Source organism: Plecotus auritus, assembly GCF_963455305.1.
Source record: "Plecotus auritus genome assembly, chromosome: 1".
Taxonomy (NCBI): domain Eukaryota; kingdom Metazoa; phylum Chordata; class Mammalia; order Chiroptera; family Vespertilionidae; genus Plecotus; species Plecotus auritus.
The window spans coordinates 144,993,237-145,017,839 of record NC_137770.1 but is presented as its reverse complement, the minus strand read 5'-3'; the positions used below and the strand labels follow the sequence as shown (position 1 = coordinate 145,017,839).

General features: G+C 36.3%; 1 protein-coding gene across 7 annotated transcripts in view; it reads right to left on the bottom strand.

The window, feature by feature from the left end:
• NEBL (nebulette) overlaps positions 1 to 24,603 on the bottom strand; it is a 396,867-nt gene that overhangs the window by 117,249 nt on the left and 255,015 nt on the right. For 6 of the 7 annotated variants that reach the window (XM_080675005.1, XM_080675007.1, XM_080675010.1 and 3 more), the window contains exons 1-4: positions 8,884 to 9,156; positions 8,722 to 8,793; positions 2,030 to 2,134; positions 740 to 850 (exon numbers count right to left, since the gene is read on the bottom strand). The exons of the other annotated variant lie outside the window; for it this stretch is intronic. In XM_080675005.1, coding sequence (XP_080531131.1) covers positions 740 to 850; positions 2,030 to 2,134; positions 8,722 to 8,793; positions 8,884 to 8,964 — 369 coding nt within the window. In that variant the 5' untranslated portion in view covers positions 8,965 to 9,156. Of the gene's footprint in view, positions 1 to 739; positions 851 to 2,029; positions 2,135 to 8,721; positions 8,794 to 8,883; positions 9,157 to 24,603 lie in introns of those variants that run through there. 7 annotated transcript variants of the gene reach the window in all.

Genomic DNA, 24,603 nt, shown 5'->3' with positions numbered 1-24,603 from the left:
TGCAGGGCGATTGGGCCCCGCTTACACCCGCCTTGGCCTGGCGCTGCTCCCTCACCTGCTCCACCATCCCACCGCGGTCCCACTTTCATCAGGGCCCATAGGGGCTGGCAGCACCTCCACTGCTGCCTCCTGCCAGCACCACGTCATGGACACCCGCCATGTTCCACACCATCCCCTGGTGGTCAGCACATGTCATAGTGAGCAGTCAAAGTCCCGGTTGAGGGGACAATTTGCATATTAGGCTTTTATTATATAGGACTAGAGGCCCGGTGCACGATTCATGCACATTGAAAGTAAATTAATTAGAAGGTGGCCAGTGGGGCTGGACTGGGTGAGATGGGCCAGACATGCCCTGGAGCCAACCTCCCACGATCCCTCCCCAGCTGGCTGCACCTGGAGCGATGCTGAGGCTCGAAGGGTGTCTGTGGAGTGAGTGGGGTCCCTGTGGTAGGTGGGGTCCCTTGGCCTGGCCTGCAGGGATCGGGCCAAAACCGGCAGTCCAACATCCCCTAAGGGGTCCCAGAGTGCGAAAGTTGCTGTCGCTTGGCAGCTCCTGCATTGAGCATCTGCCCCCTGGTGGTCAGTGGGCATCATAGCTACCAGCCGATCTGCAGGTCACTTAGCCTTTTATATATATAGATGTGGTACTCAAGATAAACAACTTTTTAAATGCTGAATAATTTATATTAGGTTATCTGTTTTATCTACATAATTATGTAACAGTTTAGGGAAAGCACACCTTACTCTGAAGCTGCGTAACTTCTCCTGCAAAGACACTGTCAATTGTGGCTGGCATCTGCTTATAAAGAGAATTTGAGAGGTCTGCCTTAGTGGTGCCTTTGTATTTTGCCTAGGGAGGGAAAAAAAAATTTAAAAATAAGTAAACATTCCTCTTTTTTACTGTGAATATTAAAAGTGAATAAAAAGAAACTTTCTTCAGAAACAGAATATAAAAATCTGAAGAGCATTTTAATCCTGGACGTGACAAACATCTTTTGAAGAAAGACAAATCCAGTTTACCATGGAGAAAACTTTAAACCAGACATGCAAGAAAAAAATGACTATTTAAACCCATGTGCATTTCTAAAAGTAAACCTATTTGTGTTTATCAAGAGTTTCACCTGTTTGATCAGTGAAGAAAAACTGGAGAAGAATGAGACATTTGAGTTGCTCCAGAAGATACAAGTTATGTCCTCCTGCCTAGAACCCGAATGCAGTCCTGGATGGTTTGGCTCAGTGGATGGAGCATGGGCCTGGGGACTGAAGGGTCCTTGGTTTGATTCTGGTCAAGGGCACATGCCCAGGTTGTGGGCTTGATCACCAGTAGGGGGCATGTAGGAGGCAGCCAATCAATGATTCTCTCTCATCATTGATGTTTCTATCTCTCTCTCCCTCCCTCTCCCTTCCACTCTGAAATCAATAAAATATATATATATATTTTTTTAAAAAAACAAATTCTATAGAACCTGAATGCAAAGGACAGAACTCCTTTATTCAATCTTCTTACCCTTCTACCAAGATGAGTGGGAGGAGCTTGTTTGCTGTTTCTTTGCTCACACCTCCCATCTGCACTGTTCTAAGTGATCTCAGTTACTACTCTTAAAGAGAAACACCCATTCACCATTTCCTCTTGGGAAGATTAGGTTCAAAGTAACACAACAGAATGCCCACATCCTTGTTTTTGCTCTACAGTTAACTCCCTCAGGAAAACGAATAATTTGGGAACATCAAGAATTCCTTCCTCTCTGAAATCAATAAAAATATTTTTTAAAAGAAAATAATAATTCTATATAAATAAGAAAGGTTTGGATTCAAAACACAGACACATAATAAAACATATCAACCATAGCCAGTAAAATATGTCAATTTACATGAATTAATTGATAGTGCATAGAATTACAAAATTATATATTACCAACATTCAGTGGTGCTTTTGAAAATATTATTCTTCAACTTCAATGCACAGACTTTTATCTATATAAATATAAAGAGAAAACGCAAGCCATTTTGCCAGTTTTTGATACCTTACCTCAGAAATAAAAGCACCAATATTTTTTACATGGTTTAGCATCGGAGTGTCGGTCACAAATGTACACTTGTCCTTAGATTTTTTATACTCTTCTCTATAATGGATCTAAAAGAGAGAATAATTCACATAAGAGGGAGACGAAAAACAATTTCAGTGCTCTGGTGCTGAACAGAAGAATTAACATGAGAAGTCCATTTTCTGAAGTAAATACTTAAATGTGAAATGATGCTCAAAATAAGCCAAATCAAATAAACTGGTATCCAGAACAGAACTGCAAAATGATGGGCATAATAAAGGAAGCCTTTTCTTGAGATTAACAAGGGTCCGGTTATCGTCAAGGACCATGTGTGTTGAACCCACAATGATGATGAATCCTGTTGCCCAGTTTGTGACTTTTAAGCCACTGACCTTATCAGTGAAGCCTATGGTCAAACAGAAATACAGCTGCCCATCTCTAGGTTTAAAACAAGGGGTCATCAGGACAGATGAAACCATTTAAGAAGTAGAGGCAGAAATTAAACAAATGAAGATTACTATTATATTAGCATCATTAGACCCACTGGATTAGAGGAAGGGACTTAAATTATGGTCACCATGCGTTTCCTGTTACTAATTAATCCCACTCAAACTTATCCAATTTGTGAGCACCATAGGCCTCCCATCCTCCACCCCTTCCTCAACAAAAACAGAACCTGCCCAGAAAGTTTGCCAGATGGCTGAGATTATTCCAGAATGCCCCCTTGCTATGAATATGCAGATGAGCAAGAAGAAGATCAGAGCAGCTTTGCTGAGCATGCTCATTTCTCCACTTGCACTCACTAGTAAAATGAGTCACTCCTTTTTTCTTGGACAGAGGCCAGAGTTGCTATTCTGGGGAAAGACCCCGCAGGGACACAAGAGCCAAAAAGAAGTTAGGAATTATGGAGAAGGACCTAAAATGTAATCCCACTATCACACTAACTGCAGCCCAATCTGAAAACTGGGGAGGCAAAATTTACGACTAGTTGAGAGGATGAAGGTATTTGCTAAAAGTTCTATCACCCTGTAATAAAGTCATGTTTATCTACCCAAGACTATAAATACTTAGGCTGAAAATAAGGTCCCATGGTCTTCCTAATTATAGCCTAAAAGTCAGGTTTAATTCTGTATACTCCCTGGTCCTTACAGGACATGACTAATACTGATGTTACACACAAACATTACATAGGGATTTTACCACATGCAAACCTGATTTGAAGGGCATTATTTGACTGTAACCAGATATGAACATACTAAGCAATGTTATTTCAAAATAGCATATTTCACTGCTGTGACTCTTAGATATTATACGCTCACCACATTAAACATTTGCTTTATTCATGAAATCAACATTAGAACATATTTATCTTATCTGAGCACTAAATTACTTTTTCTTCTTCTTCTGAGATTAGCCGTAATTTTAGGTCTTTGCAAATCACCCTCCTCAATCACTAGTAATTAAACCGTTAAAGGCAGTATGATAAATAGGAGGCTATTTTGATCATAGGGAGAGGGAAAAAGTGCCCCTGTTATATAGTATGTGTGAGAGAAAATAACCTGTTATTAGGCTTAAGTCTGCCTCATTATTTTTATCTTCCACCACCATCTTTCCCTCTCACATACACATTCTTTTCTGCAGTGGTATGTGTGAGGGCCATGGCCTCCCGATAAGCTCTGACCTGAGCAGAATGTTCAGGAAGGCAGCAGGGATAAGGGTGAAGTACTTACTTCCCTTGCTATGCAGGCAAACAGTTCAGTTTTAAGTGTGATCTCCATTCCTTACTTGTCCTTTATTTAAAAGATATACCCACACACACTTCTAATTTCTAATGACATATAATACTAGAGGCCCGATGCACGAAATTCATGCAAGGGGCTCAGCCCTCATAGCCGCAGTGGCTGCCTCAGCCCTCGCAGCCCAGGCTTCGTCCGGAAGGTTGTCTGGAAGGTCGTTCGGCCATTAGTCTAATTACCATATTACACTTTTATTATAGATGAATAGCAATAGCACATTATCTTAAATTTTTATATAAAAAAATGTCACATACTAGTAGCCTTCCTATACAAGGAGAAGACAGATGGAACTGCACCAATGAGGACACAAAATCTTCAGTAAAATAGCAATCACTGAGCAGCCAGCCATTTCCTAATACAACCATGTATATATTTCTAAGACAAGCATGGCTCTATCTCTTAGGTGGATTGGCTATCCAACCCCTACCTTTCTTAATAACAGAACCCAATGTATTCATGAGAGTAGCCAGGCCTCTCCCCCAGTCACAGAGTACAAATTGCTCTAAACCGGGCAGGGTTTCCTCAGTCCCCTTGGCTAGTGATTGGCCTGGAAAGGCCAGGTGCCCAGCTCTGGGTCAAGACATTAGCGGAGTCTTCCCATCAGTGTTCTGGTGTTTCTGGGGTAAAGGGAGAGACTTGCTTTGCTGGCAACGCCCTTTGACACATAGCCCTTCCACCTTTTTCCTTCCCTAGTCACAGGGATGCATCAACAATGGTGTCACAATTAGACCATAAGTCACCATATTAATTTTGACAGAGCAGAAGAAAAGGAATCTGAGAAACTAATAGCATCAAATATGCCAAAACTGGACCTCCCCCCTTCCTCCAGGCTTCACATGTGAAAAAAATAAATACCCATTTGCTAAACCTTTGTGCCAGGGTTTTCCTGTTACCTGCAGCCTTCTGTACTCATAACCAATACACCATCCAAGTTACATTCTGACTGAGAAAAAAAAAGGAAAGTTGATGATTTAATGATCATTATATGACCAAAATATTCACTTTTTGCTTTGACCTCACCCATTAATCCTATCATGTCTCAACTACAACGAGAGTTAAATTACATCAATAGTGCTCCCTCCTCCTCCCCCAGTTTCTTTCACTTTAGTATGAGATTAGCTAATGGCTGAAAGGGGATGACAGATGTAGAAACGTTTGAGGATATTTCCTTTTACAAGCATTCTTAACAAAAGTACCTAGAAAGTCTTTTCACAAACGGAGCCATATTGCTAAATGCAGGAAACCCTGGAAGAAGGAACCAGGGCTCCATTGCTATTTGTAACGGGGTGCTCCCAGCCAAGGCTACTCTCTCGGTTCTCTGATACATTCAGAGCTTTCTCTGGATGGGAAAACCACAAATCTAATGTTTTCAGCATTGAAAGGACTTGCCCACAACACACAAAGCTCATTTGCCTGGAAAATGTTCTCTCTGCTGCATTGTAGATTATCACCCTTAAAAGGTTTCAACCAAAACACTGAGTCAGAGGCTTCGTGCAGATGTGGACAAACTTGCACTGCAGAGACTTTATGCCTAATTTACAAGAAACATACAAAAGCTCACCTTGACCCTAATAATTGTTTAAGTCCATTGACAAAAGGCCTCTAGAACCATGCTTCTGACTACTCAATCTAGTCCAGCCGTGGGCAAACTACGGCCCTCGAGCCGGATCCGGCTGTTCTATCCGGTTCTCTTGCTCTCCCCTCCGCTCCTTTACTTTGAATTTATATTAGTTCACACAAACACTCCATCCATGCTTTTGTTCCGGCCCTCCGGTCCAGTTTAAGAACTCATTGTGGCCCTCGAGTCAAAAAGTTTGCCCACCTCTGCTCTAGACCAATCTTATTTACTATATTAATAAATTATCTGGCAAGGACATGATACAGCAAGTCTGCAGGTCTATCGGTGACCCCAAGCTCTCAGGGAGCATAAAATGTCAAACTAAAGGAGCTGAAATGGGGAAGCTCACAAAGGGCCATGCCAGAGGGCAGACAGCTACACATGACATTCTTTCCTAGCAAGGTGAAAACCATTCAAACTACTATGAAAAGTTGATGAGCCCTAAGCAATCAGCTATAAGTCAGAAATTATGATTGAAACTGGCTGAGAAAGATGTCCTACAGAGGTTGATCTAATAGCTCTCTGTAGCCCCAAGTCCAATATACCCTAACTATCATCACAAAGGGTACATGGAGCAAAAGGAAACATCGTCCCACCCTGCCCATAACCCCAGGCCATCCATAGATCTGCTTATCACATCCCAATAAAGGCATACAAGAGCTAGGAGAGTCCAAAGAGAGACCGTTAGGATGATGATGAAGGTGATGTAGAAAGGCTACTCTATGAAGAGAAGCCTGTAAAACAACCCAATTCATCTAAAAAAAATAAAGCAGTGACAAGTGGTTCTGGACTTAACTAGATCTAAGCCTGAATTTTGTACCCTCCCCTAACTAGCCAGGTAGCCTTGGGCAAGATAATCTTGCACCAGCTCTGAACTGAGGCTCACGGAACCAATAACAGAGTACAATAATGTATGTTGGAGTGCCTCGCACAGGGACATCATGGTGGCCAAGACTTGGGAGTCAGACTTTGTTTCAAATCCCAGGTCTCTGGCTCACTAGCTATGTGATTTGATCAACAGAATGTAAGGCTGCTTCTTAAAGCTTCAGTATGTCGGACTCTACCGAGGAGGCAAGCAACACACCAAATTCTCTTGGTGACAGAGGCTGCAAACGACTTCCTTCAAACAAACAAAAAGGCTCAGGTAAACACATGATGCCCCTTTGGGATATAATGAATTAGAAAACAAAAACTAAGGGAGTGGAAGGTTGGTCTTTAAATCGAATTTGATACTAAGGAAAAGACAGGGGTACTGAATTAAATGTGGACACTAACAGATGGGCACTGTCAGATCCATAATAGAGACTTGAATGGAACTCTAACTCAATGTGTCAACTCATCCATTTTTATACCTATTTTAGGTCTGTAATTAATGCAACCTCAAATATACATTGTAGACAACCATTTAGTCATGCAGACAATATAACAGAGATAACTTCAAATTTAAGTTCATCTGCTCCATATAAAAACATTGGTAGTGCCCTGAAAGTGTGGCTCAGTTGGTTGAGCATCATCCCATGCATCAAAAGGTCATTAGTTCGATTCCTGGTCTGGGCACATGTCCAGGTCGTGGGTTTTATCCCCAGTTGGGATGTGTACAGAGGCAATCAATTGATGTTTCTCTTTCACATGGATGTCTCTCTCTCTCTCTCTCTCTCTCTCCTTCTCTCTCTCTCTCTCTCTCTCATCAATAAAAACATATTTTTTTAAAAGTACTTCCTCTTTAAAAAATCTATAATAATAAAAGGGTAATATGCTAATTAGACTGGACATCTTTGGACGTCCTTACTGATGAACCCGGAGCCAGAGGGAAGCCTGCCCAGGTCCTGGGTGCCTGCCGACGGCCAAAGGAGGGAAGCCCAGGTTCCAGGTGCCGGTGGGAAGGAAGGCCTACTCTTGCATGAATGTTTGTGCATCAGACCTCTAGTAAATGAATAAAAGCATTGATAGTGTTACTATTACTAATAGTAGTATAAAAATTAATAATAAAGGTAAGAGAAACTGCATGGAAATCTAGAGTGAGAGATAACACGGCAGTGTGGCTAAGAGAGAGTGCTTTGTGTTTAAGTCCCCACTGCCTAGCTGTGTGACCCAGGAAAGATACTTAGCCTCTCTGAGCCTTTGCTTCCTCACCTCTAAAATGGGAAAAACAACAGAGCCTACCTCATAAGCTTCAATGCCTAGCACATAGTATTCAATAAATCTTAACTATTGCTGATATTTTTATTTCAGCATTATTACAGTTTACAACAAACTTTCACATATAGTAGCTTATGACTATTATTAAATAATGGCACTAAGAGATATTTAATTATATTACATGTCAAGTACATGGGAAGGGGTATGATTTCCACCATCCTTTGGCTCTTTCTGACAAATTTTTGTCACAAGGCAATTTTCTAACAACTTTTTAAAATGAGGATCATCTAAATTCTTATCCCCTAGTGAGCAATACTTTTGTTGTGCCTCTAGAATTTTAGTTTAATTATTGACTGTAAAAATACATAAATATGAGTGAATTCTACAATTCTATGATTCCCTTGAAATATATAAACTGATTCCAGTTAATGAAAAAAGTCACAATAAAAATGCTTCTTTTCATTACTATCATATCATCATTATCATCTAGTCCAGAGTTCTTAACATGTAGCTCAATTATCCATAAATTCTAAACTGGAAATCAACGTTACATGCACATAGATACTATATGCAAATTTTTTTTGGTTTGGAAAACTACTGCATTCATCATATTCCTCAAAAGGCCCCCAAATGCTTTTTAAAAAATCATTCATTTATGTAGAGATCTTTCTAAGACATTTCAGATTTAAATATTTACAAATTGTAAAAGCTTTGGATCCTCAAAGGAATATGCTCTAAATTCGTGATTTCACTTTACCGTAGATTGTCTTTAAGGGATTAAATTTAGGAAACCTTTATAAAGCACTGATTATACAATATTAGTAGTGTACAGAGTATTAACCTTTTTGTTTCCTTTCCTAAAAGAAATTCCTATTGCCAGAATGACTGAAATCCATAAGGAACAGGATTCTGGATTAAGAACACAGAGACTTGCTCCCACAGAAATTCTCTGTATGGGTGACCTTGGAGAAATTACCTAAAATTTCTAGACTCAGTTCCATGATCTGGAAAACATGTTTTAATAGGTGGATTCAGGGTTTTTCTCTCCAGCTCTATGATTCTGTGGCATAATATTCTATGACACACAATGCAAAATGAGACAAAAATTTCTTAAGCTACTTACATCACTAATAAGTTCGGTGCATTTTCTGGCCAATTCCATGCTCAGGTCTTCAATTACAGGCTTAAAGAATACCTGTCCAGAAAAAAAAGGAAAGAAAACAAACTTCTAATCACCAGCTTATAGGAACAAATACCCTTCTTCAGCAGGTGCTTGCACACTCACCTTGTCGTCTTCATTTTCTTCTTCCTCTATTTTTCCCTCTTCAGTTTCACCTTTTACATCTTCATATATAGGGACCCTCATTTTTACTCTCTCTCCCTCTCTCTCTCTCTCTCTCTATATGTGTGTGTGTGTGTGTGTGTGTGTGTATGTGTGTGTGTGTGTGTATATAGTTTTAATTCTCTAACGTAGCATCTGTTTATGCACTATGGCACCCTTGAGATCTTAGCATCTCTGGTGTTCTGGCAGAAATGACCTTGCCCAGGCCTCCTCCCTATTTAGCTCACACTTCACTCTCCTTATCACAACTGTGTGTGAGTGGATGGAACAGGATCCCGGAGGTGGACCAGGGCTAGCCTCCCAAAGGGGAAATAACATTTCAATGAGCAAAATTCAGTTTTATGAACATTCAAGTCAGCATTTTTTAACTGGTTAAGAAATTCAAAAAAGACAACTTATTTATATTTCACTAATTCAATTCATTCATAAAGGAGTTTGAAAAAGACTTCAAGATTCTGGGAAAACCACTCAGCTTTAACACTCAAGATAGCACAGTCAGAAGACTGTTATCTCAAAGAATTCCTCAACTCCTTCTAAATAAAGCTTTCACTAGAATGTCAGACATATCTCTGATTTGGTATAGTGAATCTGGATCATTCAAACTCATTTCATTAACCTAAGTTAAATTTTTTATGAAATATAAACATACTTGACACATTCTTAAAAGTACTTTAAATTAGCTGATTAAAGGCTAGTAATTTATTATGAAAAGCTCTTTGAACCCTTCAGAGAATCTATTCTGAGTTAATTATAACTGTTAGTCCTATATTGCTATTGTATTATTTTAATTGTAAATATCATTAAACCTGAGAAGTTGCAGTTAACATAGGTTGATATATCATTTAAGAATTCTAGAAACATCATTGTTTAAAAAAATAATAGTCATCTCTTTCAATTCTGCCCATTGTGTCAATTTTTACAAATTTGCTAGTTATTTTTATATGCTTCAAAGCATACTGCAGACCCAGAAAAGTTTGGAAAAATAAACTATAATAATACTTATAATGTGGTATGTGTCATCGGTTATATAAAAATTTATTTTTCAAAACAAATCCTTTCATGTCAATTTAGGCAATTCTAAGATTCTATGCAACTCATAATTTATCAATTTGGTTATTTAAATCTTAGGATAAATTAATATTTATACAGAAATAGCAGATAAGCACTGGACATAAAAATACCTTATGGTGAATAATTAAACTAATTATACAAAATATAATTTTATTAAAAAATAACACATCATTCTAAATAGCTAAGTATAATGCTATTTTATCTTGATATCATATCTAGTTTTAAATTTATTTTTTAAAATGCCTTAGTCTTGCCTAAACTAAAAATTCTGACAAGAAAAAACTTTACACAGTCATCATGTGTAAATAATTTCTCAAACTGTGTTCCATGAGGCTAAAGTTCCATAGAACACTCTGAAGGAGGAAAGGGAGTTTCTTAAACATGTTTGGGGTAACCTGTATACTAATTTCTACCCCTGCCACTAAAGAGCCACACAGCATAATGACACATTAGAAGCTCTGAGGAGACCCACAACCAAGAAAAGTAGCTGTTTGCTTAACCCAGCATTTCCCAAACAATGAAATCCTGTCCATCAAATCTAATTTAAACTTCTTACCTACCTATTTTTAATGCTATCTAATATTCCAGAAAACTAACATTCTTCTGTATTACTTAGGGAAACTGTTCTATTCTGAAAAAAAGTAATGTGTCCTAGAAGATTCATTGGTTTTTCATGAAACAATTTTGATACAGGCTAACTTGATGGCATCATGTGTCCTGCTTATCAGCAAAATACCGAGAGTACTGAATTTGGAAAACTTAACTTTAAAATAACAGCCCTGTCATGCCAGTGTAGAGAATGCTACAAGGAAATTCTCCTTACATTAAAGAGCAGAATGTGTGGGTTCTGACTGATGCCCTCAAGTCCTCTGCCAAAAGACTATACTACAGAAGATTGATTCCATTATCTTTATTTGGAAATATGGAGGAGCATTTCCTATAAGCTTTTCTTGCAAACTGCTAGTGGTGTAGGGGAAAAATCTTGCCACAGCTGCCTAAGATGCACCTCTTGGCTAGTGTTCGAGGTGACAATACTTGCATGGCTCATGATGACATCTATTCACCATGGTGAATTACCTTCATCAGACTTCAATAGCTGCTTTTTCTCTCTTCCCATCATGTAATAAGTTCTCATTGACTCTTCACTGTGCTGGAAGAAAATAATTTGTTGAGATTATATACAAACATTATGAAAGCAAAACCAAACACCATATGTGAACATAAATTTTCCATTTGAGATTTTAGAATCAAAATTTTAAAGCCACGGAAAACCTTAAGAAATCAATCCCACTAAAGCCTTCTCTTTTACAGAGGTCAAAATTATGATCAAGAGAAATTAATTATTTGTTTTACTCAGAAAAGTATTCAATAGAGCATTAGGACCAGAATTTAACTAGAGCCCCACGTTCATGCTTTCAAATAAGTGTGTTATGCCAGGCACTGTGCTTGGTGTCAGAGATGCAGTGGTGAGTAAAACACACTTGGTGCTAATATAAGATAGGGAATAAGAAACGCATCATTCAAGACTTGCTGAAGGAACTCCTGAATGGATTGTTTGGTGAGCTAGACACATTAGTACTTTTGATTGAGTGCATTTTTCCTTTCACCTATAGATATAATATAAAATTCATGTAAAGTTTTCTCTAAAACATTTTAAGCCCTGCACTTTATCACAGCAGAGCACTCCTGTCAATAGCTTCAAAATATGACTTGGAGAATAAGAAGAAAATGTTATTCATGGATAGCTATCACATTTCAATAGTCCCTATCATCTGCTTTAAAAAAGTTAAATATTATATTTTAATACATATTTTCACCTCAGGGAGTCCCAAAAGGAAATTTCTGTATAGTTGCCAATCCCTATTACTTAGAGAGCATTTCATTTTATGTAATGTACTCTTTGCATTAATACTCTAACCATGCCCTGATTCAGAATGAGGATCACCTTACTTACAGCCAGATACCCTACTTCCAGGACTGGCTCTCTCATATCTCCTAGGACAAATTATTTAATCCCTCTCTGCCTCCAATTGAGAATCAGTTCTGAATTGAGGAAAACTTATAGAGATAAACTGATTTTTTTCCAGAGGGGGGGTGAATGGAGGTAGAAGAGGGCATGGAGAGGATAAATGGTAATGGAAAAAAGAAAAGGAAAATAGATGCTTTTATTCATTTCAACAATTCAGCTTTGCAGTAAAAGACAAGAAAGCAATTGTGAGCTAAAACCCATATTTGCATTAGCACCAGTTAATGGAAGAAGACAAAATAACTTACTTTTAATTACATTCAAGGTGTTTGTCCTATTAATGTGAAAGTTAAACATGCAAAAATGAATTGCATTGATGAAATATTACTTTCTAGCATATTAGAAAAAGAAATAAGATTACTCTGGATATAAAAAAATTAATTCACCAGTTCTTACTATAAACCATTCACTGTAAATGGTTAGGTGAGAGAGGATTCAGTTCATCTCACCTGTTTCTCTGCTTTCCCAGTCTGTCACATACTCAATTTTAGTTGCCTTGGTTTTTGGTTTTTATTTTTGTTTTGTTTTTGCTGTTGCTGTTATGCTTGTTTGCGTGTTTGTTTGTTTTTATGACTATCTCCCAGAAGGTTCTCAGTTGAATTCCTGGTTATTTTACTTTTGCTTCATGTATCTCTCCATCATTTGGCATATGTCCAAATGAGAACTTTACTAAATGGGGGGGGGGGATCGTTTCTTAAAACAAGAAATGTGAGCTCTCTAGAGCAATTTGTCTTCTTTATAAAGGAGTTCTGCTTAATATTAGCTCCATCTATTTTTACAATTTACACTCATTAAGCCTATCTTATTTCTAATGGCTATTTCATTACTGTTTGTTAATTAGAAATCAAAAGAATACAAAGCAGCTTGGGTAATTGTCACCTTTACCAATTATGCCATTAAAATAAGATTTAATAGAGTGTTTTTCTGTGTTCCTGTTTTCAAAAATATAGATCCTACTTACAAATGAGACCCACACATCTAAACTGGTATTGGAGGAGTAGGAGAACAAGAAACTGCAAATAACTTTTGACACAACAATTTCCAGGTTGGGTGTGTTTAGGATGCCGAAATTAAAATATGTACTCTTCTAGAAATACTGACAGGGAAAAAGTATTCTTATTCGGAGTCTACATTAACATAAGCACCCAATAGATTGAAAGACATTGGTCTAATTTGCTTCTTACTTGAGATATTAGTTCAGCTTTAATAACAATGAGGTTAAAACCACAATCACTTCCACAATCCTGCACACTAAGAGAAAAGAAGCTCATGGTTTGAGTAGCCTCTATGTGACCTGTAACCAGAACTAAAGGACCAGGCAGGATCAAACAGTTTGGCTATCCTCAAAGCATCCCTTTCCTGAAGTTTTGTGTGAGATGTCAGGAAAAACTGTAAAAGACTCTGAAAGTAGCAAATAATCCTACATAATAAAGAGCTAATATGCAAATGGTCATCATGCCCTCGCGCCCTCACACTCTGGCGCCGAGGCCAGGGGACCTGAGGCCGGTTAGGGAAACCTGAGGCCGTGGCCCTCGCCCTGCGGGGCTTGATGGGGGTGGGGCTAGCTGGGTCTGGGTCTCGCACAATTTCGAGGCGTGTGTGGGTGCACGGGGACTTGACTCTGGGTCTCACAGTGCACCCCAGACTCTGACAAGAGGGAGATTTTCATATCTATTTTACTAATTTTCTTTCATCTCTGACACTTCTATTATAGAGAAAAGGTGAATAGCAATATTAAATTATTTCCCCTAATTAATTATCTTTTAATGTGCACAAATTTCATGCACCGGGCCACTAGTAATAATAATAATCAGAAAAGATTACCTGGTGTCTTATCTGGTGTTACCTTCTGGCTAATTTGGCCTTTCACTGTCTTTGTACTATTTTACAACCCTATAAATTGTTAATAACTGATAACAATGCTATGATTCTTTATCCACAAAAATGCAAATTAATTGTTTCCTGGGGAAAGCAATTGGTTATTGCCTTATTGATAGAACCTCTGGACATCTATTTATAAATTCAGCATTCCTATTACTCATTTGTGTGTGGTTCTTTAAATTCACCTTTGAACCAATTGTAACATCTTATTGGCACCCTAATTAATTAATGAGTTAAGATCTTTAAAACTTGTTCATTTTATGTTTTATGAGAATCAGGATTTCACCATTTTTTTTTAAATCCTTTCACAGATACAATGATTTAATTATCCTTACTTCTTTCCTTTAATGTTCAGCAAAAATAGAAAAGGAGAAAGTATTCAATAAAACCCAATTCTCTCTATTGTAAACATAGCTGCAACAATTCTTGTTGTTTATTGAAATTAGCTTTTTGTTTTGTTTTCAGATCTGATCCCATTTGACTATTGGCAAATGCCACATGTGTGCTAGTGTGTATGTACATTCACACAACATACACATACACAGAACACACATACACGCTCAAGCAGAGTTAATTCACCACAGATGCCAGTTCCTTTTAGAAAAACACACAAGGCTTCAGTAAATGCAAAGACTTAATTACTTCTCACATCTGGAAAAACTTAAATATGAGAGTGGATTTATTGAAGAAGCTCTTTGCTTGGCTGTCAACACCATATCAGGAGCCAGAGAGAGAGCAAGCTTGATCAGTGCTGGCAATCCTTTAACCCTTCAGAGAGAGATGTTCTACTAATTAATTCATTTCATGTCCTGCTTACATGATTTATGAAAACACAGAAAAGTAAATAATTTCCTAGCAATTTACAAAGAAAAACTGTTTTTGTCATGTTTCCAGGGGACGAGAGGGAATCATATATTGAAATTTGAAAATAATGAGACAGTCCTATATTTAAGAAAAAACAGGAAAGGCTGTTGGGGTTGTAGAGCATACGGAATAAAGACATAGAACAATAACTTATGTAAACACACACAAAACTAGGCAGTTCAGCTCTTTATGAAGAAAGTGTAATGTTTCTAAAAGGGAAGTATTTATATGAGATAATAGCAAGATTTAAGAGAAATTAAGGAATGAGATCGTCCCCTTATGGCAGAATTAAGTAAAATTATGGTATATAGAGAAGACATCCAAAAAGCATTGGTGAGACCCAGAAACCAGAGTTGGAGGAGCCCAAAGTTCAATGTTAGTGGTGCGTAAATGGAGAGAGATGAGGACAGCAGAGCATCAGTAGCTTGAGGAAGCCATTATGAACCATGAATCCTTTACAAATAACACAGTTCCCAGTCAATTAACTATGAAAACAGTGGTTCTACAGCTACTCAATCCCCTTCATAGGCCTTGAATTTAATTTTTACTCCTTCATATTATCATTAGCCAATTGAAATACTCCTCATGTATCTGTAATACCATTGTAATTAGCTAGTTATTAATAATAGGAAAGGAGCAAAAAGGAGGCCAGACATTAAAAACGTGGCCATTTGGGCAGCTTCATCAGGAAGCTGCAATTTCACACTCCCCAGGGAACCACTGGCCCATTCCCTGCAGGTCACTGGGGGGAGGGGTCCAACAAAGGGGAAGATGGGCATGCGCAATGAGTTGGGGTGAAACAGGGAAAGTGCCTGTCAGTCAAGCCTGGGGAACCATGGATTGGCTAGAGTAGACAGAGCCATTGCAAGCCCGTGAAAATCTGGCTTTGCTCCTGCCTATGTTCCCTCCATAACCGCATGGCCCATGGTCATGTGGACCCAACATGCAATGGACTGATGGACTGCAGTGGGAAACACAGACTAAGCTAGCCCAATGCTGGATTGGACTATGCCCTAACATAGAACAAAACTGTGGACACTGGATTTTAGCTCTGCTGAAAGCAAAATGGGACTTATTCTATGGTGGGAATGAGGGAAATGGGACTTTGGAAACTCAGGAGTTTGATTCCACAGAAATAAAGTTTTCTACAATATCTCATCTTCCTGTGGGAATCTCTGAATATTCATTTTCTTGAGATATCATAAGAAGCCCACTCCCACTAGCAACCAGTGGAGATCTCCCCACCAATAACATCTGGACTTTAGGAAAACTCAAAGTGAAGATATTATTCCCAGGTTTATTAGCCTAGTGAAGAAAACATTCAAGGGAAATTCATTTGTTTTATGTATATTCAGAAGTAAAATTTATGTTAAGTGTATTTATAATATAAATTTAACACTTCTACAAAATTACAATTATATTCTTGAAATGTACCTATTTTTTCTACTTTTTTTCTGAATAAGTTATATTAAAATTTCTATTTGAACCTAAGTGACCAATTACTATACCTAAGTCCCCTAAGAGTTTTTTCTATCCTGAAATCATGATTTCATTATAGTTTAAGCCAGGGCAAACAACACAAATGATGCTCACAATTCAGAACTTCTGAAGCACTTAATTTCTCAGTCTTATTTCAATTGTTTCCATTGAGCTTTTCATGTGTAACATGTATGGGTAGTAATTTCTCTCTAAGGACTCCATCTTTTTATTATTTGATTTGTGTGTGTGTCTATCTTTATTCATTTCACAAATATTTCTTGTGTGCCTTCTATGTATGTACCAGGAGCTATTTTAATCTCTTCATATAATCCATGAACAATAACCAATAAAAATCCCTAGCCATCTCTCCTATTTCAATCATATATTCACTTATCAAATATTTATTGAGCATCTACTTTATGCCATGCACTATACTAAGTTTTATATCTCGAGTATATTTCAGGTACTGAATATACATACAAGAAATAGTCAATATTTACCACTTTATTCAGTTAAAGTATGTATTTTCTTAGACTGATAGTTTGTTGGATTAATAAAAGCTGTATTTTCAAGAAAGTAGCAGAATATTTTTTAAAAACTTCATCATTATTCAAATAATTTTATAGATATCAATTTTCTATCCTATTTTATACCCTAATTATATCTACAGATGGTTTTCTCCATCCATATTTTCTCAAATTGTGTATGCAGAATTTCCTTCATAATCCCAATATGCTTGGCATATTTTTAATTTGCTCATAAAGTGAGATCCCTCAGGCAATGTCTATCTATGATTTTTTAATTATTTCAGAAATCATTTTCGGGAGCAGCTCTGTCCAGTAGAAATATAATGTGAGTCACATAAGTAATTTTAAATATTTTGGTTACCACATTAAAAACAAAAAACAAACAAAACAAAAAAACAGCCCTAGCCCATATAGATCAGTGGTTAGAGTGTCAGCCTGCTCACCAAAGAGTTGCAGGTTCGATTCCCAGTCAAGGACACTCATACCTGGGTTGCAGGTTCAATGCCTGGCCCCGATGGGGGTGGTGAAGGAGGCAACCAATTGATGTGTCTCTCTCACATTGGTATTTGTTTCTCTCTCTTTCCCTCCCTCTCTCCCTCCCTCCCTCTCTCTCTCTTTCTCCCCCTCCCTTCCACTCTCTCTGAAAAAAAGAAACAGATTAAATTTATTTAAATGATATATTTTATTTAACTCAATGTATTCAAAATATTACCCTTTCACCATGTGATCAATGTAAAAAAGTACTGAGATTTTCCATGTTTAAATTCTGAGTCTTTGAAATCCAGTGTGTTTAATTTTACACTCACAGCACATCTCAATTCAGAGGAGCCATATTGGATAGTGGCTACCATAGTGGACCGTGAGCTATACAGTAATGCTGTAAGACTGGACATCATTAGCTAGTTTTCATTTTGATAGTATATATATCAAATGTGGGAAAATACATTTAAAATTAAATTTCTTAAGATGAGAATTTCAGATTCCTAATCAATAATTAAGGAATAAAAACTATAATCTATTTTAGTTTCCACACCTATCTAAATCAGAATCCTCTGTATAGGAATGTACTTCATTAAAGGTTTAAATTGTTATAAATAATAAATTAACTCTTTAAATTGTATTTTAATTAATTTCACCAAAGGTGTATGCAAAATGCTATCATGTTTCATTAATGAGAATGACATATTTAAAGTCCCAGCAATTTTCAGGATAAACATTCACTCTCTAATTATCTACCTAATAAGTAGATAATTATATGAGTGAGTAATAGGCATTCACTCTTAATTTCTCTGTCTAAATAGCACAAAATCCAAATAGTGAAATACCCTCCACTGTTACTCCCCTTTTAACTCATATAATCCAATTTAAAACACACCAGCAATTTGCTCATCAATTTGGCTAGGTAAATCCTTTTAAAACCAAGCTGTAAAGCAATGTCACAGTGAGTTATGAGATTTAATAAAGAGGCTGATGGATCATTTATAGAACCTCAGTGTTTTGCTGAAATAAGATTTTTCTATTAAAAACCTTAAATTTTGAAATACTCAACAGAAAAGATCTTCAGCAGTGAGGGGAAACGTATCTATATTTCTGTTCTACAGACGACTTTAGCTTGTTTCCTTGATGGAACCAATAAAATGAATTTTTTTAACTTCAAGGATTTTTAATAACATCCAAATGCAACAAAGTTCTTTTAATCTAAAAATACTGTTACAAAACGATATCCAAGGTCTTAAACTTTATTCATATTATCCCTTTTCAAGCTCTGCTGAAAATTTTGAAGAAAGATGAAACTATAAAAATGAAGGGAGTCATTCAACAACACTTAGAAATCCCCTCTACTAGAATCTACCAGGTACTGTAAGAGGGAACAAAAGGATAATCATCTTATGCCAAGCACTGTATCATGGCCTTTACATATAAAATCCCATTTGATCTTCACAACATCCATTTCATAGGACTTAGAGTGATCAATTGCCCAAGTTCTCACAGTAAGAGCTTCAAACCTAGGTCTGTACTGCTTCATTTTGTGTAGAACCTACTGAAGCGTGGACAGCAGAACACTGACTGTTATTTCTGATAGTGATATTAACGTCTATCATCTTTTCCAATTTCCGGCTTCAAAGGAATTGTTTTTGCAGATGATTATTGAAAGCAAGGGTAATCCTGATGCGATGGAGGCAATCTGGTTATTATAATCAGCAAAAACAAGACTCCCCAGGTTTAGTAGCAAGAGTAAAAGCAGATAATAATGACCTTTCCTGCTTTTTACTTGAGCAGTACTTTTTCTCTACTGATCACCAGATACAGAGATTATAAAATTTGTATTTCTGGTACACTAAAAAATGATTCAGATGCATATAAGATATTGTACACACAAACAAAGGAGCTGGAATGAAAAATAACTGAAGAGGCAAATTTTATTGTACTCAAATAGAGCCTGTCCTTTCTTCATAGTTGCCTTGATAAAAGATCTAGAAAGCTTTATTTTAAGTATATTCAATACATAAGAATTTAAAATATAAAAAGAATTCATTGAAAATAATGTGTTTATAGTGACTTTTATAGTATGTATTATCTGAATTACATAAAACTAATGAAGATAACTTACCAAACACTGAAACATTTTCTAGATTTAGTTTCGAATATTACAAAATTTTCATCCCTATATATAATAGTAACTATAACTGTTTAAAAGAAATACAGGTCTTATATGCACTTTGAGCTGAAAAATGAGAATTTCATTTAACCATATTAGTCATTTTTAATGTATGTACTCTAGCCATTTATTGTAATCTAACCACTTTTAAAGCACAGAGAAATTACTTTTAAGGATTTTTATGACAAACTGCCCCAAATAATGAGTGTTTTAAAGAGCAATCTTACTCGGAGAGTCTTATTTTATGTCAAAATTTTTATGTAAGTATAAAGTTTGCTGAAAAAAAGATAACTTTACTGTTACATGTTAATGAAGTAGCAAGGACAACTTTTTTCAAGGTTTGACTTAAGCTTTGATTCTAGACTACTATTGTCATAATCCTATGAAATATTTTTTACTATAGAAATATCACTACATGTGCATTTGGTCAAGGATATACTTGGTTCCTTATTTTAAGATTTAAAATCACTATACATGTTATTTCCTTTGACATTCTTTTTTTAAAATATATTTTTATTGATTTCAGAGAGAGGCAGGGAGAGGTAGAGAAGGATAGAAACATCAATGATGGAAAAGAATCACCTATTGGCCACCTCCCACTTGACCCCTACTAAGGATTGAGCCCACAACCCAAGCATATGTCCCAAACAGGAGTCAAACTGTCACCGCCTAGTGACACTCAACCACTGACCCACACCAGCCAGGCCCTTTGACATTCTGTATGGGATTTATGTTACTTTCTCTTGTACAAAAACAGTCATGAGTTAGGAAAACCTCAGATTTTAATTTAATCAGGCAAAACAGACAGATTCTATAATAGACAAAGCACTCATATGTAAGGATTTTAAAAAACTTATAATAGATTTAGATTTTCTTAACAAACTTTACAAGATCTTTTGTAGAGACTACCTAATTGCCAATTAAGTATGGCCATTTCAAAATACAAAAATTCCGCCCTAACCTGTTTGGCTCAGTGGATAGAGCGTCGGCCTGCGGACTGAAGGGTCCTGGGTTCGATTCCGGTCAAGGGCATGTACCTGGGTTGCGGGCACATCCCCAGTGGGGGGCGTGCAGGAGGCAGCTGATTGATGTCTCTCTCTCATCGATGTTTCTAACTCCCTATCCCTCTCTCTTCCTCTCTGTAAAAAATCAATAAAATATATTAAAAAAATACAAAAATTTCTGTAAATTATCTGTTATAAAATCTAATCTTCTGGGATAGAGTTGCAGAAGACTTTAATACTGTAAGGAAAATTACACAGTTTTATGTTTTAACTAGTTCTTTATTTAATTCATCTTTTTATTATACTTTAAGTTCAGTATTTCATTAGATTTTTTTCTACTTTTCCAAACACAGCAATGGTGAACATCCTGTTTAAGCAAACTATCCTTCTTTAAATACTCAAGGTTTAAATGTTTATGAGATAAAGACTAAGTATTTCTAAAAACATCATCAAAATGTATCTTTTAAAATATATTACAGGCTTTTATAATGTTTGTATTTCAGAGAAAGGACTAGTGACTGTATTTTGGGGTGATGATTTAACAGAAATTATAACTGACTCGTGAACTAAGCTACAATGGGGCTTCTGCTCACTCAAAAAATAAAACACATGCATGAGATTATATTCTACATTGAATTGATATCTGAACTTTACTTCTCTATTCCAGCCTTGCAAAAACTCTACAATTCACCAACAAGAATGACCAAGAACATGCCCTATCTGGTTTGGCTCAATGAATAGAGCGTCGGCCTGCGGACTGAAGGGTCCCAGGTTCGATTCCAGCCAATGGCACATACCTGGGTTGCAGGCTCGATCCCCAGTAGGGGGCGTGCAGGAGGCAGCTAGTCAATGATTCTCTCTCATCATTGATGTTTCTATCTCTCTCTCCCTCTCCCTTCCTCTCTAAAATCAATAAAATATATATTTTTTTAAATAAAGAATGACTAAGAACAGAAGAGACTGAAGCCTGCTAGATCCTCTTAATGAACCATAGTCACAGAATTATTATTTGGAAAAGGGAGACCATAGAAATGCCACATCTAATGTGGTGCATGGAAAGAGCACCATGCAAAAAAGAGCCCCAAGATCTAGGTTTGAAACTTCACTCTACTATTGACCTGCTATGCAGTGACAAGTGGGTCATTTGAGGTCATTGGTTCTTTATTTTCTCATCTGTAAATAATTAGGCCAGCCTTTCTAGTTCTAAGATTGTATGATCACTGATTACCAAATGTACCTGCTAATCTACTAATCATCATAGTACAAAAGTTCACAAGATGAAAATATTATCAACAAATTATTTTATCAAATCACTTTTTAAAAAAAATTTTGGTTCAAGAGTAATAGAGGAAACCTATGTTGAACAATAGACACTATAGTAAGTCCTTTCCATACCTTAGCTCATAGCATACTCGTAAACTCTCAGGAAAGTAGATACTATCAGGATCCATAAACGAAGCTAAAAAAAGTTATGGTAATTTGCTTAAAAGTAACACCATCAGGACTGAATCAAGGTCTTTTTATATGTTTATTTATCACTTCACTATATATACCCATTGTACACATTCAACACTGTGATTGTTATGTAGCTGGAATCTATTTTTAAAAACTCATTTTGTATTTTGACTATAGGTCAGAACCTAACTAGGTATATTGAATAGCTAATAAAGTATAGAATATTTACAAAGCCCATTCCCATATACATCAAAATGTTTTTAACTGTTATAAAGAAACAGACTTTAAACAACTATAAGGACATTTTCATAGTCTATTCTAAAAACTAGATAATTTCACTCTAGGTACATATATATAAGAAAGAATAACTGGTTTCCATATGCTTATAAAACAGGAATGTATTCCCAAGGAATGGAAAACTGTCGATGATGTAGCTAAGCTGAGTACATTCATGGCTATGTGTTCCAAAATCGATATAAACATAATCAGTGGGAAATTAAATTTTGCTAGAGCCAAGGTATGGCTCTGAAAAGCTTTTAAGCATTTATCTCTACAATGATCTCATGGGGAGTTCAAGCTTGCTTTCAGAAACAACACTGTCCAAAGCTCTAAAAAGCAGATATTTATCATAGCATTCAATCTGCTGCAAGAACGTCTTGGCAATTCAAGATAAGAAAATATATAAGAATATAAGAAGTTCAATATAAGAAAATAAAGTTTCAGTGTCATCACAAATGGGGGGGGGGCCAGAATGATCTTATCCACTACCTTTCCTTATCCCTCAGTTTAATTAACATTCTATCTCAAGGTTATAATAACAACTGTTTTTGTTCTTCACACTAATATTTTAGTTGTTCTGCAAATGTGAATGTAAATGTGTCAAAAATCCCTTTTTAAAAACCAACTAGATGATTAACACAACCTTATGTTATATTAGTGCTATTTTATATTTTTAGTTCTATTAACATCTACCAAAGGGATGTCCGAAGATTGTGACTTACAAAAAGAGTAAATCCTGGTATTGAGACTTAGAGCAAATCCTGGTATTGAAACTTACAAAAAAGAGCAAATCATGGTATTGATACATTTGAAATACAATCGTATACTGCTTATTTTTAATGTATATATTATTTTCAAATAATTCAGTATTTGATTCAAAATGTCAATATTTGAACTATGAATAAATGACTATGTTAGGCATTGCAATAAATATAAAACAATAAAATCTAGCCTTTCATACACAAGGAGCTTATAATCTATTAGCACAAATGAAGTAACTAAAGAGCACAGTAAAGTCATCAGAGAAGTACAAAGTGCCAGGAGGGTTCAGAGGATAAAGAAAATCATAAATGTTGGGGACACTCTAAAGTCCCATGAACATTGCCTTTGATATGCACATTATAAAGATGAGCCATTTTTTACAAGTGAGGAAAAAGAGGGTTAGAAGACACAGCACAAGTAAAGAAAGCAACAGAAGAGCCATGCTACGGCCACCGTGAGAAGTAAGTCCGGGATGCAGGGGGAAGGTGAGGAGTCAGGAATGCACAAAAGGCAGAATGGAAACAGCTTTAAATGTCAAGCCAACAATTTTATATGTAATTCAATCAGAGATATTGCATCACAAAATTTTAAGCTGGGGAGTGACATATAAATCCAATATAGAAAGTTTAATCTAGTTGCAATATAGGTAGGATATGCTGAAATGGAAGGAAAAAGAACACCAGAAGAATGAAAAACAGTCCAGGCAAGAAATAAAAATTGATATCAGGGGCATGAAAGTTGTTAAAGATAAAGATTTGGAATACACTACAGATGTAGGCTGAGCAACAGACAAGATGTGAAGACTGAAAGAAGAAAGGCCATTCTAAGCTCCTTTGAGTTGTTTGGATTGAGAGGGAAATGGAATCTAAAATGGAATTATTAGGAGGAGTATCAGCCATCAGTTAGATATGCACAGTGGTCAGATTAAGGCACTGACTCAGCTCAAGGAGAGGAGTCAGAGTTCACAGAGCTACAAGCAATATAAAGAGAACAATTTTCAAAGGCATCTCCTAAGTAAAAGCAATTCATCCAAAAAAAACCCTGCTGATTGTTCATACTGTACACAGAAAAAGGTACAGTCCTAAAACAAGGTCTCCCATGAGACAAGGAAAAAAATATCTCTATTCTGTTTTCTTAACAATTCTCAAAAACTATACTATTTTAATGGAATGATTCACTAAAAATATTTATTAAGATACCATTATATGAATTAGAAACTTGAAATACAAAAAATTATTATATGCCCCAAGGAGCTTGTCTGATTACAAAGATAATAAATGTTCACAGTTTACTGACAATAACAAAAAGCATAAAAACCAAGTGTTTGAAATATGGTATCAGGAATTTTTTAATTTTATCAAATGCATTTTCAGCCTTAGATGGCTTTTTTACTTGACTTTTTCACCTATGTCAATAACATTTAATTACATTATGTTACTAGGTTTCTGAATATTAAACCATTCTTGCATTCTTAGGTTAAATACTATTTGCTTTTGATAGACTATTCTTAGAATGAATATGATTTTACAGTGTTTGTTTATATAATAATATGTAGGTAATAATGCATAAATATGTTCATAACTCAGCCATTTATGTTCATGAACTGAAGTTTTCTTTTGAGACTGTTACCTTTTTTGTGCTCTATGCCAATTTATG